General features: G+C 40.9%; 1 protein-coding gene and 1 pseudogene across 3 annotated transcripts in view; one reads left to right on the top strand and one right to left on the bottom strand.

Annotated features, from left to right (window-relative positions):
* The window catches only part of ACSS2 (acyl-CoA synthetase short chain family member 2), a 54,584-nt gene that overhangs the window by 6,916 nt on the left and 31,162 nt on the right, over window positions 1-16,506 (bottom strand). For all 3 annotated transcript variants that reach the window (XM_011378309.2, XM_011378307.2, XM_011378308.2), the window contains 6 exons: window positions 6,564-6,655; window positions 6,281-6,384; window positions 5,715-5,787; window positions 5,352-5,427; window positions 5,076-5,190; window positions 405-542 (listed from right to left, as the gene is read on the bottom strand). In XM_011378309.2, coding sequence (XP_011376611.1) covers window positions 405-542; window positions 5,076-5,190; window positions 5,352-5,427; window positions 5,715-5,787; window positions 6,281-6,384; window positions 6,564-6,655 — 598 coding nt within the window. The remainder of the gene's footprint in view (window positions 1-404; window positions 543-5,075; window positions 5,191-5,351; window positions 5,428-5,714; window positions 5,788-6,280; window positions 6,385-6,563; window positions 6,656-16,506) is intronic.
* LOC111730810 lies at window positions 2,079-2,764 on the top strand (annotated as a pseudogene).

Genomic DNA, 16,506 nt, shown 5'->3' with positions numbered 1-16,506 from the left:
TCCTGGCTCCCACCCTGTGCCCTGGGAAGGACAAGATATTGAAGTTTAGCATGTTGAAGGAACTGAATTCTAAGAGCTGTAGCCTAGGAGCCCAGGAAGGATCCCTGTGCCCACCTTGGCCTTGAGTTGATAGGGCAGCTATCCTTCAACCAAACCATGTGGGCAGGGGCAAGAAAAATCAGTGTAAGCCACATGGACTGATCCTTTTCTCCTTTTCTTGTAAATGTGAAAGCCCCCACCTGAATTATCTTACCTTGGGGCTCACAATTTAGTGTCTTACTTCAGTTTGGAAAAGGTAATATGACATTTCTGAAACTCAGGGTTGTAAATTTCATGTCATCATATGCTTCCTCAGAATCTCATTTGGCACCCCTACACAGTACACACACACACACACAACTTGCCTTGGGTTTGCCTGTGGAGCCACTGGTATACAGGATGAAGAGCGGGTCCTCAGCATCACACCACTCAGGCTCACACTCATCCCCTGCCCCCTGCATGAGTTCATGCCACCACAAGTCAATCCCTTCGTTCCAGGAGATCTGCAGGGGAAGGAAGACAGGAATGGGCAGGGAAGAACTGTGAACAGCTTGAGATGGGGCCAGGAGATACCCCTACCTGGCACTTGAAGGGGCTGAGGTGAGACTGGCAGGTAGGGGTGCTGGCGGGGAGGGGAGGGCCTTGTAAGGGTAGAATGGGACAGAGAGAACAGGAGCAGAACAGCACACTTTTTGGGTACTCCCAGCAACCTGCTCCGGAGTTTCCCCTCACCTGGCCCCAGGCAGAAGAGGGACTCTTGGTCCCTTCTCATCCTTTAATTTCTTAGTTTAAATATCACCTTGGAATGGCTTTCCCTGAACAGTATCTGGTAGATTCTCACCCCCATCGTCACCCCTGCTATTATTCTTGATCACAGCACCATATTTCTTTCCCACATAGCACATATTTCCAGTTATTTTATTTAGTTGTTTGCTTGATTACTGTCTCCCCAACTAAATAGTGACCTCTACGAATGCAGAGGTCTTCTCTTTTTTTCCTATATCCCCAACACCTGGCACTCAAAAGACACTCAGTAAATTTTTGTTGAATGAATGAATATGCACACACAGGCCTGCATACACACATATGTACTTATGGGACTAGTGGCTCATCAGCAGGATTGCGAACACCACACAATTCAGAAATGCAAAATTAGTCAGAGCCTGCAGGTGAGACAGGCATCTGGCCGTTAGTAATGAAAGAAGTCAACAGATCTTGGTCCAAGCACCTTTTCCTGAATGTCCAGACCTCATCCACATCTGGAGGTTCCTATCCTAGCTTTGCCCCTGCCTTTACACCATTGGTACCGATGAGTTTCCCATAAAGGCATTTACCTGAGGTTCCATTCATCAGGAAACCTTGTTTTAAGTTGGTGGAGAAGGATCAAGGTGAACTTTTTTCTCAGCGGAGAGGTTCCCTGTATATTGGAGTGCCTTCAATAACTATTTCTGGATCTGTCACCCCAAAATTTTTCTAAACTATCCTTAAAACTGTTTTACTTTCCTGATGAAATAACCTCTTTGAACAACTAGTTTTCTGAGTCTGCTCTTCACTAAGTAAAGTTGGACTCCCTGAATTTGTCCAAAAATTACACTGGATTTCAATCAAAGTTCTGCCACTTCCCAGCTACATATGACCTTGGGCAAGTCACTTTACCTCTTCACTCCTTTTTAAAATGATAGTCATTCTTGCCCTAATGGTCTCACAGGATTTGGGGAACATCAAAAGAGAAAGATATAACCTAGTTATACTGAACTCCTCTGAGAGATGAATTTAAGGATATGATAATGGGAACTGTTTGGGGTTTTCTTTAGCTGCCACACAGTCCTTTCATATTCATTAGCCTCTTGTATGTTCAATGGCTCTGGCTAGAAGGTAGACATGAGAATATAAGAGAAACAGCTGCTCCTATTGTATGGCTATATGGTAATCTACTGTATGCCTATTTGGTTAAAAAAAAACCAACGTGCCCCTCCCCCTTGCATATGGCTCGAGCTGAAGGAGGGCAGGGGCCTGAGAAGCTGAAGATGCATGACCAGAGCAGCTAGGAGGCAATGAATAATATTTCTTCAAGTCTGCAATAAAAAATGGCCTCCAATAAAACTACATTGCAAAAGATGGAAGAGAAACAAAATGGAAAGTGTTAAAAAGCTAAAGAGGCAGAGCCTGAAGAATTTGTGTTGGAAAATGTATTGGACCAATGCATAGTAAATGGAAAGGTGGAGTATTTCCTCAAGTGGAAGGGATTCACAGATGCTGACAATACTTAAGAACCTGAAAAAGTTTTAGTTTGTCCAATGTTAATTGAAACATTTCTTAATTCTCAAAAAGCTAGCAAAGAAAAAGTACCAAAAGAAAATCTGACAGTGAGTCTGCTGATAGCAAATCAAAGAAGAAAAGATGCCGCTGATAAACTAAGAGGCCTTACCAGAAGTCTTGATCCTGAACAAATAATTGGCGCCACAAATAGCAGTAGAGAATTAATGTTTCCCATGAAATGGAAAGATTCAGATGAGACAGATATGGTGCTGGCAAAAGACGTAAATATGAAGTGTCCTCAAATTGTAATTGCTTTTTATGAAGAGAGACTAACTCAGCATTCTTGTCCAGAAGACAAAGCCCAATAATTGTTTGTGTTGCTTTATACATACAAAACCTGGGTCTTGGTTTTTTGGTTAGGGTAAAAAAATAACTACATTCCAATGAAAATCAAGTTTGATGTGTTTGTTCTAAAGTAGTATTGGGGGAGTTGGGGTTTTTTTGTTTTGTTTTGGGTTGTTTTTGCATCTATAGCACTGTTTACTTTGAATGAAAGCTTTCTGTAGTTGCTTCCTTTATCAGGAAAGAACATTTGATACCACATTTTCCCTTCTGCGTTAGAGAATAGCTTTCTAAATGTTGGGGAAAATCTCCATTGTAATTATTCAGTCAGAATTTGTGTTTAACTCATATATATACCTAAGATTCATTCTGGGTTTTTTGTTTATTTGAGGGTTTTAGGTGTATATACATAGAGTACCTATGTAAATGATTTTCTTCTTTTTTTAACATTTACCAAAACAAAGAAAAGCAGCACTTTAAAACCATGAATGAACCCATGTTTCTGGGAAGCCATCATTTTCAGCAACCTAAGAAATACATTACTCGAAGTTAAATTGAAATTTTTCCTGAAGCTTTAACCTTTGAAATTAAATAATTTGCAATTAATTGGCAATTTAAATATAATGTAAGTAATTAAAAGTGGACTGCTTAAAAGGAACCACGTCAGACTCCATATCCATATCTACAATCATATAAATGCAAGTCTGTTTGCGAAATCCCTTAAAGGAAATTCTGTCACTACCAACAACCTCCCCACCCAAATGAGAAAACTAGGTCAATCCTAGTGTGTTTTAATTAGGCAAACAAGACTTATTTAAAGGGTTCCTTCTAGTGCACCATTCCTTTACAAGAAGTTGAGATCCTTGTGCTATGTTGACTTGAAAAGGTCAGGATTCCTGGAATGTGTAAGACTTCTCTCATGGAACAAAGGTTAGAGATGGTTAGAGACTTGGTAGTTTAGGACCTGCTAAAAATTGGTCTCTGGACCCCAAACCCAGTCTCTCCTCTATACTAATCTGCTTTGAGTCCCTACTTAAGGATCTCCCTTCTTAGAACTACCTACAATGTAACTTTTGTTCAATTTAGCATTTAATTATAGCAGAGAGTTTACGTGTAGTTTGTAAATCCCAATGTAGTATATAAGTGTATTTAGGAATCTTCTCTACTGTCCTATATAAAACTTAGGTTTCCATTTGTAGTACATACCTAACTCCCCAACTTGTTGGTGAATTCCCAAGGTCAAGGTCTGTATCTCCTCTACACGTTCCTCCTCCTGTCTCTCCTGGCTCTGCCCTGGCTAAGAGCACAGTAAAACCTTTCTGATAGGTTACTTGGTCCTCTCTCCCACAAAGGTCTTGAGCAACAGGAGAGAAATGGAATGTCTCTTGCTACCTCCCTGAAATCCATGCTCTATGCCAGCTCAGAGACAGCAACAGGCATTTGGTTTCGCAACCCTTAGAGTAACTTAGATGGCAAAGGATCCGGGGCAGAGAAAAGGGGGTTAGGTTTGGCAGCCACCTCAATGGGGCAAACAGGCAAAGAGCAAATGGACACACAGACAAGCACGCAGGAAAGCAGTGCCCAAGGCAGTACAGAGGTGGATACCTGGGGCCAGATGCGCTTGGGTTTCTCTTTCAGCTTACCCTGTTAAGAGCCCACGGAAAGGGTGGTGAGCAGGGTCCAAGTATAGGGAGTGGGAGGGAAGGGTCAGTGTGCCCCAAACCTATGGCTGCCTCCTTTCCCTCAGGTTCCCCTCTCACTGATCCTCCCAGCCTCCATTTTCCTGATCCTGTTTCCAGCCCCTATACACTCAAAAGCCCTAATGCTGACTGGAGTCTCCAAGCTCCCTAGACTAGACTACAGCCTCTTTAGCCCTAAGACCACTCAGGGCCCCTCAAGTCACAGACTCTCAGGAACCTATCCTTCTGGACCCTGGAGCTTTCATCCTTCATGCCCTTCAGATCTAGAGGCCACCACTGAGCTTTTCTACCATTTCCTCCAGAAGCACTGGATCCAAAGCTAACAAAGGCCATATCTTGAGAACCAGATCCTGATCCTTCCAGGGTGGGACCACCCAACCCAAGCCACAGCCCAGTTATCTATCAGATAACTACATTTAGTCATCCAAGTCAGCCCATTTCTTACCCAAGCCCAAACTCTGAGGGTCCCTTGTGCCCATCAGGATACCCCAACCAGCATGGGAGACTCCCTCACAATATCTCGTTCTAAGTTCTTAAGGTAGAAAGGGCTCCCTACCTACATTCAAGGTCAAATCCCCCAGCTCCCAGTCAGCCCTGCCAGAGGAGGCATTCCTAGGATTGCTCCCAGATCCTCTGCATTATAATGAGGAAGGAAAGAAGGACATCAGGAACTTCCTGGGCAAAAAAAGGGAACCAATTTGAGCCCAGAGGAGGTTAAAGCAGTACCAGACTCACCTGCACATTTGGGCATGGCCTCTTAACTGGGGGGGACTGGCTGGAACAGTCACCTGTGCCCAGCTCTGACCGCCTCAGGTGCTTGACCACAATGCAGCATCTCACTGAGAAACCCCTGGAGGAAAGAAAAGCCTGAAGTGGTGGGCTCATTGGCTCAAAAGAGAATTTGGCAGCACCCACCCATGTCCATCTAGTGTAAGAGGGACAGAGGGAACCTGGCACTGGGGAAATGCCCAGTTGACCCAGAGTCGCAGCCAACCAGCCAAACACACTTACTTCTCCCGACACTTCTCCAGGGCCTCATCAGCCAGCACCTTCAGGTTCACAAGCTTTTCCCCCCTGTAGAAGGCATCTTTGGAGAGCAACAGACATTCCAGGCCTTAGGAAGTTACCACACTCCTCACCCCCTATCCCTAGTGAGCACAATGTTCAGAGAATCCTTCCTGAGTGGGCCTCTTTACTCTGGCTCTTCTAGTTGGTTTGAGCTGATAGATGGTTGGCTGAGGTAGAATCAGGAGGTAAAGGGAAGGCAATCCCTACCCTCTATGCTGAGCAGTCCCAAACTCCAACTAGCCGATTATTTATAGACAAAGATTTAGGGTGAAGGAGTACTAGAAAAGGAGTGAGAGAATTAGTTACCTGTAGTGATGAGAAGGCTGCAGCTGGAATCCAGGATCCGTTCACATAGAGATTCTGCAGAGAAGCCTGCAAACTAGGGAAGGGAAGGAAGACTGAGGAAGAGGAGGATCCAGGGATTAAGTGCACAAGGAAAGGAGTTACTCATAAAACTTTCAGGGTCTCTAAGTCAAGATCCTAGAATAAACTGGATAACTGATAGGGAAACATTCTAAATTCCTTAGTCTGGTTCTCACCACCCCAACCCACCTCATCCCTGCCCTGGTATATGGAGAGCTCATTTGAGCCCTCCATTTTATTTTTTTATTATTATTATTTATTTACTATTTATTGATTTTTTTCAATTATACTTGATATTCGATATTATTTTATATTAGTCTCAGGTGTATAGCATAATGATTAGACATTTATATAATTTATGAGTGATCCCCCTGATAAGTCTAGTACCCATCTGGCATCATACATCGTTATTTAGTCTGATTCCTAAGATCCTCCATCATCCAGGCCCAAGCTACTTCTCCAGAGCCCCATCCCCCACCCTGGCCCCTTTTTCCAGCCCAAATTCCTACCACAATGGAGTGCAGAGCCCCAAGGCGGGCACATGCCAGCATGGCTACCACAAGCTTTGGTATCATGGGCATGTAGATGGCCACTCGATCGCCCTTCCGAATGCCTGCAGGTAAAAGACACAGACCATGGACCCTTTCTGCTGCTACTTACTCCCTCTCATCCAGCTACCACCCCACTCTTCTCAGCTGACCTTTTCTATTCCTGTTACCAGATTCCTTCCCCCAAGTTCTCAGACACCCGGAGGCCAGATCCTCCAGTCCCCTTCCCCTACCCCACACTCACCCTGTTTTCGGAGAACATTGCTGAACTGACACACTTGAACCAGAAGTTCACCGTATGTGATCTGGGCGGTCTCTTCTGGCTCATTGCCCTCCCTGGGATACATGAGAAAGAACCAGTCATTGGGGAGTATAATCTCTTCCCCAAACAAGAAATAGGAACAGTCATAAAATCCTTTCAGTAACACCAAGGTCTGAGAATGTCCTATGAGGGTGAGCTGTCTATCAGACAGTTTGAACTGATAGGTCAGATACGCTGGTCTTTCAAGTATACTTTATACACAAGCTATGTGTCATTGAAAATGTACTGTTCATCTCTGAGCCTCATTGAGGTTGATAAAATGGTATGATGGTCCCTTATCTTCCATCCTAGAGATATTTAAGGAGAAATTATATCACAGACATAAAGTGGGGCCTCCAGATTACTAGCACCCAAGTCACCCAGGGAACTTGTTAAAATCTACATTCTTGAGCCCCATTCTTCAGACCTACTGAATCAGAATCACAGAGTCCAAGAATTCACTTCCTTATTATAAGCTGGTATAAAGAATCAGTAGGTGATTCTGATGCACATTTAAAGTTTGAGAATCACCAGCCTCTATCAGCTGATTTCTGTCTACTTCCTCAGCCTTGCCTCACACTCCTCCTCAAGCTTCAGCCCCGTTTTCTTTGGTCATTTCTTCATTTGTTCATTTTCTTATTTAACAACTACTATGTGCAATGTATGCATATAGAAACAAGGCACCGATGAACAAGATAAGTAAGATCCTGACAACATGGAGCTTATATTCCAATGATAATGCAAGAAATATGCAAGTAATAAATACAACCAAGATAATTTCAGATTACGGTAAGCATTATTTGAGGATAAATACTTTTTTAAAAGACATCCTAAGAAATATTCATGACTATATGTGAAGATTTAACTATAAGAATATCCCCCCTCAGTGGTTTTTCTTTTTCAGTTTTATGATTTTTTAAAAATAAGTAATAAACACAAATGACACTGCATAAAATAATATGTGATAAGTTCCCTCCCACCCCAGGCACCCTGCCTACTGGCAACCACTGTTACCCTGTGTTGTGTAACTTTCCAGAAATAGTCAATATGCAGACAAGGCCACTCCTAGTAGGATAGGAGGTACAGGGAAACTGAACTAGTGTGGAGTTACCAAGATAATCACTTTGGAAGAGAGCTATACTGTTAGCATCTTTCATAAGGTCCTAGGGATATCACTGAAGATGGAAATTTAAAAATAGAACTTAAAAATTTGAATTTTAATGCTGTTAAGAGAAATGAATGCCTCACAGATCCTAACTAAGCATAGGGTGGGTAGAGAAGGGACAGGGCTGCTTTAACCAGAGGACAGACCTATCATATAAGCATAAATATATGCATTTATGTTTATATATTCTCATTATTTTTCTATGCAAACAGTGGCATACAGTATACACTATTCTGTATCTTGCTTTTTACTGAGTATAATATATATCCAATAAACTGCACAGATCTTAAGTATATCACTCAATCATCTTGCTTTTTTAAAAATTTAACAATAAACCTTGATATCATTCATATTGTGCTATTTCATTTTCTTTGTCATCTACATAATGTTCCACTGTTTGTATGTGCCATAATTTATTTAAAAAATAAATGCTTCAAGAAATATCTTTATTTAAATGTCATTTAACTCACTTGCAAATATATCTGTAGGATGAATTACTAGAAGTAAAACTGTTGGGTCAAAGGATATATGCATTTTAAATATTGATAAATATTAGAGAACAACTACTTTAAATAAGAGGGTGAGGGAAGGCCTCTCCCCGGAGTAATGAGAAGTAGGCAATTCTATGAATTCTTGGGCAGAGAGAATATTGAAATTTGGAAAAGCTCTGAGGTGGTAAAGAGCTTGGCCTATTCAAAGAACAGAAAGGAAGCCAATTTAGCTAGAGCATAATGAACAAGAAGGAGGAAAAGAATGAGAGATAGGCAACAGCCAGATCATGTAGGGTCTTGTAGGCAGTGGTAAGAAGTCTGAATTTTATTCTAAGTGGGTTCCTCTGGCCTCCCTTATACAGAAAGGCCCACCTCCACACTTTTGATCATGCCATTGCCCCTGCTCAGAATACCTTCCCTCCTCCTTCAGGCACCAGCACCCCACATAGCCCTCCCTAAATACTACACTACCCAGAGTACTTATGAAGGAGGTAACTGAAACCCAGAGAGATGTAATAGCTTGGCCAAGGTCACACAATAATATGTGGCAGAGCCAAGAATAGATCTGCAGGTCTTCTGATTTCAAGTCAGGACTCTTTCTCCTCATAGTGTGAAGGACAGGGACTAGCAAAGAAGCCAGGCCTTTAGAGGTCACACAGAAGATTATCGGCCTCTTCCCAGCTCCTGGCTCAGTGAGTGAGTTACTATCCTTTTCTTGGCTTAGCCCTCCTAGGGCTAAGAGGAGCAAAGCAGAGAGAGCTCTCTAAAGTGGGAAGGAACAGGGAATGAAGAAGCTGGCAAATGGCCTTGAATGCTAGAAGCAAAACAGCTATTTCCTTAACTGGCCCACTGACAAGTACCACGAGGAACTTCGGAACATCTTTAGTTACGGCTAAATGCAGACATATACCACGTACCCATGCACATTTCCACGTGCATACCACATACCATACCACATACCAGTTCGCCTGTGTGCACTCACATGCATAATATCACATATACTAATATATAAAATATTGTAAGCATAAAAGCTGCCCATTTGCACACATAGGCACACATAAGTATAAATATAAGGACTCAAATATGGGCCGCTCTGCAAGTATATCCACCACATTTATGTATCCACCTATGGGCACAGCTTGCCCCTCCAGAAACTATCAAATCATTCTGTGTCATTTTCTTCATGGAACTTTCGTTAGTTGAAATTATTGCATGTATTTTATTTACTTCTATATTATCTGTGTCTTTCACTGAAATATAAGTTCAATGATAACAGAAACCTTGTCTGTCTTGTTCATTGCTATATCCCTAGCACCTAAAATAGAGCCTGGTACCTAGAAAGTATACAGGAGCAGATAATCACAAACCTATAGAAGAACAACTTATTTGAGCTCACCTCCAGTTACACACACACACACACACACACACACACACACACACACACACACACACACACACACACACCCCTACCTCTCACAGTGTACATTCCTCTCCTTGGCTCTGGGCTCAAGTTATACATTATTAATATAGGCGCCTTACTCCTTCCAGTGTCTTCTTTCTCTGACATCCACACCTGGCTGGCCCCGCTGGCTGTTTGGGACGGGGGAGGGAACAGAGTACTGGTCTACTGCAAGACACCACACCCTCTAGAACATTACAATTTTTAAAAGAACATCCAATTTAGTCTCCTAACTCCAAAGAGATCCAAAAAGGCCATTTGCTATGCTCAAGGTCATATGGTGGGCAGTGGCAGAGCAGGCACCAGGCCTCAGGGTTTTCCTCTTAACTTTTCTATAAGAAAAAAGAATCACATGTGTGATGGCACTTAGTCTAAGTTTTGTGGGTTTTTTTTTTTTTTTTTTTTGGTGGGGGCGCGGGGAGGGGCGAGGACTAGAAAACTGGAGAATACAAGCTCTGGCCGAAAGAGGCACCACGTACTCACACTTAGCTCCTGTCAACTATTTCCTCTGGGAATAAGTACTCAATGTTGCCAACATTTTTCAGTTAAGAGAGGCCTGGAATCTATTTTTGAATTTTTAAGTGTTGACAACTAATTTTTAAAAGTTTAAAACACTGTGGTGAAACAAAACTATTAATGAGAGATTTAGCTGGGGGGCTACCAATTGGAAACCCTTGCTGTAGACCAGACCAACTTCCCCCCTTTCCTTGGAAGCTATATGGTATGTGACAACCCAAGGTATACTTTTCTCCTCTTCTTCCTCCAGGAAACCTTATCCAGGGAGCTTTTCCAACTCCCTTACCCTTACACTCTCCAAATTTACTGTAATCCATTATTGATTCAAAATATATTTAGCATTAGACTACTCTTCATATCTACTTCCACCATTCTAGTCCAAAATCACCATTAGGTAAGTCGAGAACATGTTACCTCTCTATTCAAAATACTCAAATATTTTCCCATACCATTTTGAGTAAAAACCCTCATTACCTCTCTGTCCTCATATATTCCTATTCTTTCTTCTCTCTCTCTTCTGCTCCTGTCACATGGCCTCCCGTTTGACAAGAACACCAAGCATACTTAACCTAAAAACTTTTGCCCTCTACTTGGAGCATTCTTCCCCCAGATAGCCACATGACTTATTCCCTATATTTGAGTTATTGCTCAAATGTTAGCTTCTCAGTGAGGTCATCCTTGACCACTCTATATAAAGAGCACTCCTAGTCCCTACGCAGCTCATGCCCCAGGTGCTCCAAATTAACAAATTTCATGAAGTCTTCCCTAGTTTCTCCTTTTCCCCACCCACCCCGGAGATGAAGGTTCTTTCTTCCTCCCAAGATCCTTTATCTCATTTTCCTTGTGAGCTATCAGTTCCACCTAGTATTACATTGATTAGGGCTTTATCTTTCCCATTATACCCTGGGCTCTTGGAGGGCAGGGATCATCATGTCTTCTTATCCTCTATCTCCTCCAAGCACAGTTGGCACAATTAGTACTTAAGGTTCATGGCCAAATCATTGAAAGACTGATAATTGATTAATGACAGGAAAACATGGGGTTCCTTCTCCTTATATGAGAGATTTTAGTTGAATTGGAGATTTTAGTTCCCTAGACTAACAGAAAAGTAAGGCACTGGATAGGAGGAAAGAGCCAAGGGAAAAAATTGTGGGGAAAACTGAGTTCTTCACAGAAGCTTCAGAGGGCAGGATCTAACCTGGTGAGTTAGGTCTTCCAGAGGAAAAACACAGAGAAGAGGAGCCAAACCTGTTATGAGAGGAACACTGGACTGAGCTGTGTACTGCAGAGAAGGAAAGATATTGAGAGACATGATACCAAGTCTCAAATATCTGTATATCTGTTGCCTCCATCCTAGTTCAAACCATCTTCATCTTTTGCCTGGATGACCACAGTGGCCTCAAACTTGTCTCCCACTTCACTCTTACCCCCTTCCAATACATATATCATCCAGAATGATCTAGTAAAAAACATAAGCCAAACTACATCACCTCTTGCTTAAAACCCTTTAATGGCTTCCATTGCATGTAGAAGAAAATTCAAATTTCTACTATGCCTTATATCCTTTCTAACTCATCTTCTGTCATTGTTCCATTCTGCTTAACAGGCTCCAAACGCATTAGCCTTCTGACTGATAGAACATACCATGTTCTTTTACTATTTTTTCCCAACTCTTTGAGTGGTTTGCTCTATCTCATGTTTCAGATCTAAGTTTATATGTCACTTCCCTAGTGAGGCTTTCTATGACCACCCTAAGTAGCATAAGCTCTCCTGTTATTCTTTATCACAACACTCTATTTTTCATAACATTTCTCAAGCTATAAATTTTTATTATTTATTTACTTTTTTTTTTTTTTTTTTGCGCATTGTCTGCCTCTCCTACTAGACAGTAGACTTCCTGAAGGCAGAGACCAAGTTGGTTTTGTTTACTGCTGAATACCCAGTGCCTTACAAAAGACTTTGTATATAGTAGGTACTTCATAAATTTTTGCTGAATGAATGAACCCAAAGGATTATTATGGGAGAGAAGCAGACTAATGTTATATAACTATAAATGGAAAAGTTAGGCCAAATGAGAGAAAGCCTTTCTAACTGTAAGAGCTGTTCATCAATGGAAGATACTCCTTCAGGAGCTTCCCAACTCCGGAGATATCATATAGAATCTGAGATTTGCTGGGATACTAAAGAGCAGACTTCACGATGTGGTTGGAATCAAGCAAGACCAGTGTGTATCAAAGTGTGGTCACATAGTGTTAATAACGCAAACTTCAAGGTCTCTCCCCATATAGCTGCAGCATAGGATTGTGCCGGTTGGGCCTGGGAAACCCTCACCTACTAGATCATTCTCCAAGGAGTGGGGTCCTTGGAATTTTAATTGTATAAACAATCCATGTGATTCATGTTCACTGAAGTTTGAGATGACCATTAAGGTCCTTCCAGCTTTGAGATTCTTTGAATCTGTTAAGATTAAGAAATAATACTTTCTATGATCCATAAAGCACTACACAAATGTGAAGCACTCAGAGGTAAGTACACCCTCAAGTCACTTTCTCTTTCACAAAGGGAGCAGGGAGTCCGAGCAACGTAGCTTGACCAATTAGCAGCCTAATGTTCCCGCTGGGTACTCCTGCCCTAGCCACAGAGAGGAGGGAAAAGGGCTGGAGGAGAAGGTGAGAGGAGGCATACCCCAAAGGGTGAATCACAAATCACTTAGAATTCCAGAGAAGAATGGGTCTTTTGATGTTCACCATCCTTAGTCACAGATGAGAAACCTAATGCACAAATGGGAAGTGACAGCCTTGAGGTTACTTGGGACATTAGTAGCAGTATTCTAAAGCAGTCCTTCCTAATATGGTAGCTACAAGCCACATATAGCTATTGAACACTTGAAATGTAGCACAGGAGCTCAATTTTTAATTTAATTTAATTTTAATCACTTTAAATTTTAATAGTCACCTCTGGCTAGTTCTAGAGTCTAAATATCTCTAGTTCGGGGCATCCTCCTCCTAAATGACATGGTCTCCAAATGAGGGATGTTGTTTCCAAAGCCAGAATTAGCATAAGGAAGAAAATAAAAATTTGGAAGTCCTGAGATCTGTGGGGTTGAAGTTCACCAAGGATAGATTTTAGTGTAATCACCCAAGAAAATTAACAACATGAATCCATATAAAAACTTGTACACAAATGTTTATAGCAGCATTATTCATGCTATTAAAAAGTGAAGATAACCCGTGTCCATCAATTGAATAGATAAATAAAATGTGGTATATCTATACAATGGATTATTATAAAGCATAAAAAGGAATAAAGTACCAATAGATGAAACAACATGAATAAACCTTGAAAAGATTATGCTAAGTGAAAGAAGCTGGACACAAAAGGCCACATAGTATGATTTCATTTATATGAAATGTCAAAAATAGTCAAAGCCATATGGACAGAAGGTAGATTAGTGGTTGCCTAGGGCTGAGATGGGGAACGTTGGAGGAAAATGAGAGTGACTGCTAATGAATGGGTTTTCTTTTTAGGGTGGTGAAAATGTTCTGAAATTGATTGTGATGATGGTTGTGCAATTCCTAATATACCAAAAAATCATTGAATTGTGCACTTTAAATGGGTAAGTTGTATGGTATGAATTTTATCTCAAACTTAAAAACACTGGTGATTTTGACTGTAATTGCAATACAGATTACTTTTGGGGGAAAAAAACCCAGACCTCTTTATAAATTTTTTTTTCAGGAAGATTTGTGCTCTCTTAGCACTATTCATTCATTCATTCATTCACTCTGTCTCTTTCTACTTGCCTAAGGACTTGACACATATTTATTTTATTTCTAGCATTATAGTCATATGTATGCATCTGTTTCCCTCACTGGATTGTGAGTTCCTTAAAGGCAGACAGGATATCTTTTTATCTGTTTCTTCCTCTGTGCCTAGCATAAAGTTTGACACACAGCGGATAATTAATATGTAATTATGAAATGAACAGATAAAAGACTGAATAAATGAACGAACTTCCCTGCTCATATGATCAGCCAGATCCAGGCTGATCAGAGTGAGAAAACATAGAAGGAAAGAGGGGATTATAGAACATACAAACAAAGAAGGTAGATTCCAGATAGGCAAATGGAAATTGTAGCCACAGAGAGGAAAAGAACATAAAACTTGTGGAATGGAATTTGGAGATGTGTTAGGAAGAGTTTCTTGAGCCACTCCAATGGGCTCAGTCTGGACTCTATGTCATGGGAAAGACTGGAAGAAGCTCCTGGATCTGAGGTTCACACTATGGGACTAGTGCTTTGCAGTCTAGGCTATTATTGCACTCTGTCCTTCTGCCAGCTATTTTCAGGCCTTGATCCAAGGACTTTGTGCCTGTTCCCCTTGGCCAAGGTGGCTTTGATGCCAGTGGATTCTGCACCTATTCTCTACTGAGAAGGCAGACCTGGGCCAGTAGAGAAGGCAGACCTGGGCCAGTAGAGAAGGTACTCTTTCCTACTGCATTCATGCCTATTACAGGAAGGAAATCATACATGCTCTTTCCTACCATCCTGTGCCCACTGCTAGCCTTACACAAAACAAGTGAGTGAGGGCAGCCCTCTCAGATCCTTTATTATCATAGCATTTGGAATGCTTCCTAAAATAGGACTATGCCTGGAGCACAAAAAGAAAGTGGTAAGAACAGCCAGGGAGACCATTTTAAATGTACATCGGGTCTCTCAAGTATAACACACTCATTCAAAAATATTCATTGCAATGGTTCTTGGTTATTTAGGTAGATAACATAGTTTAAATCATTCTGTTTTCAAGCTAGGGTATTCTATTTCTGTGGGTACATGAGCAGGAAAAGTTTTAGGAGAATAAGTGTCCAGATTCTCAACTTCCATATGTATCTTTCCTAACATTGATCTGAGCTGGTTCTCCATTCCTGCTTTCTCTTTCATAAATACACTTTCTCCCACTTCATTAAAAAAAATGCCATCTCTCTCTCTTATCCCAAACTTTATAATGCCTGTACAATGCAGAGGTAAAACAAACCAACAAAAACCTCCAGAGTGCCAAACAAAGGGACAATTTGAGAAGGTATAACTTCAGATGGAGAGCCCCAAGAAAGCAAATCAGAGAGCTTCTGTTAGAAATCAATATTGAAACGAGTAACATCTTAATTCATTCAGCTGACAAACTCATGGCAGGATTACTTGCCTTATTAGAATTATAATTCAGAAGTTTAATAGTATTCACAGGGTCATATATTAACATATTTATTTTAATGGAATAAGAGGTTAGGCATTTTCTAACAGAAAGTAAATCTGATTTGGTTGGTTATATTGACAGAGATCTGGCTGTGCAAATTAGGTTTTATGGTGCTCATTTTCTATAAATGATATGAGCTAAATTTGCAGTTCCAATGTTTTGAAAAATATATATAAAATATACACATGTATACAATATAAAACACACTGGAAATTAGATTCTTTGCAGTTATTTAATCTTATGATAAAATGTTTAAATATGAACTTTAAAATGTGTGAAGAATTACACAATTTTTCAAAATTCTTTTAGGTATACGATTTTTAAAGTTTAAGTCCCCTGATCTAAATACTTATTTTTCAAAGGTACTCTGTCACGACATCACTATCTAACACATCGGAAGCATCTAAGGAGGTTATAAAAATATAAGATGGAAGTCTTATCTTTTGGAGATTCTGATTCAATAGGTTGGATGAGGTCCAAGAATCTGAATTATTAACAAGATCCTCAGGTAATTATTTGGAGTCACCAGACCTAGATTTATTTTTGACCCCTAATTCAGTGTATGAATTTGCAAAAATTTTCCCCTCTCCCTGAGCCTCAGTTTCCTTCTCTGTAAAGTATAAGAAGGAAGGAAGGAGTCAGGAGGAGGGGGAAGGTTGGTGTTAGACTGGATAATCTCTAATGTTAGACTCCTTGATTCTCATTTATCCTTTTAGAGGCAGGAGAATATTCTGCATTAGAGGCTATTCTCTCACCTGATCCTCATAGCTACTTTAACAGTAGATAGAAAAAGTATTATTATCCCAATTTTAAATATACAAGAAATCCAGAGGAAGTGGCCTTACAAGGCCACACAAGATGGTTAAGGACAAATCTGTAACTAGGTCCCGGGTTTCTGACTTCCAGGCTAGTATTTGTTTCACTATACCTAATTGGAGTATTCCTAAATGAACATAGAGAAGCCTCTCTCCTACAAATCTCTAGGAGCACTGTAAGAAGCAGAGG

This window comes from Pteropus vampyrus, unplaced genomic scaffold, assembly GCF_000151845.1.
Source record: "Pteropus vampyrus isolate Shadow unplaced genomic scaffold, Pvam_2.0 Scaffold336, whole genome shotgun sequence".
In the NCBI taxonomy this organism is placed as follows: Eukaryota; Metazoa; Chordata; class Mammalia; order Chiroptera; family Pteropodidae; genus Pteropus; species Pteropus vampyrus.
The sequence above is the reverse complement of the archived record's forward strand: the minus strand, read 5'-3'. Positions and strand labels throughout refer to the sequence as shown.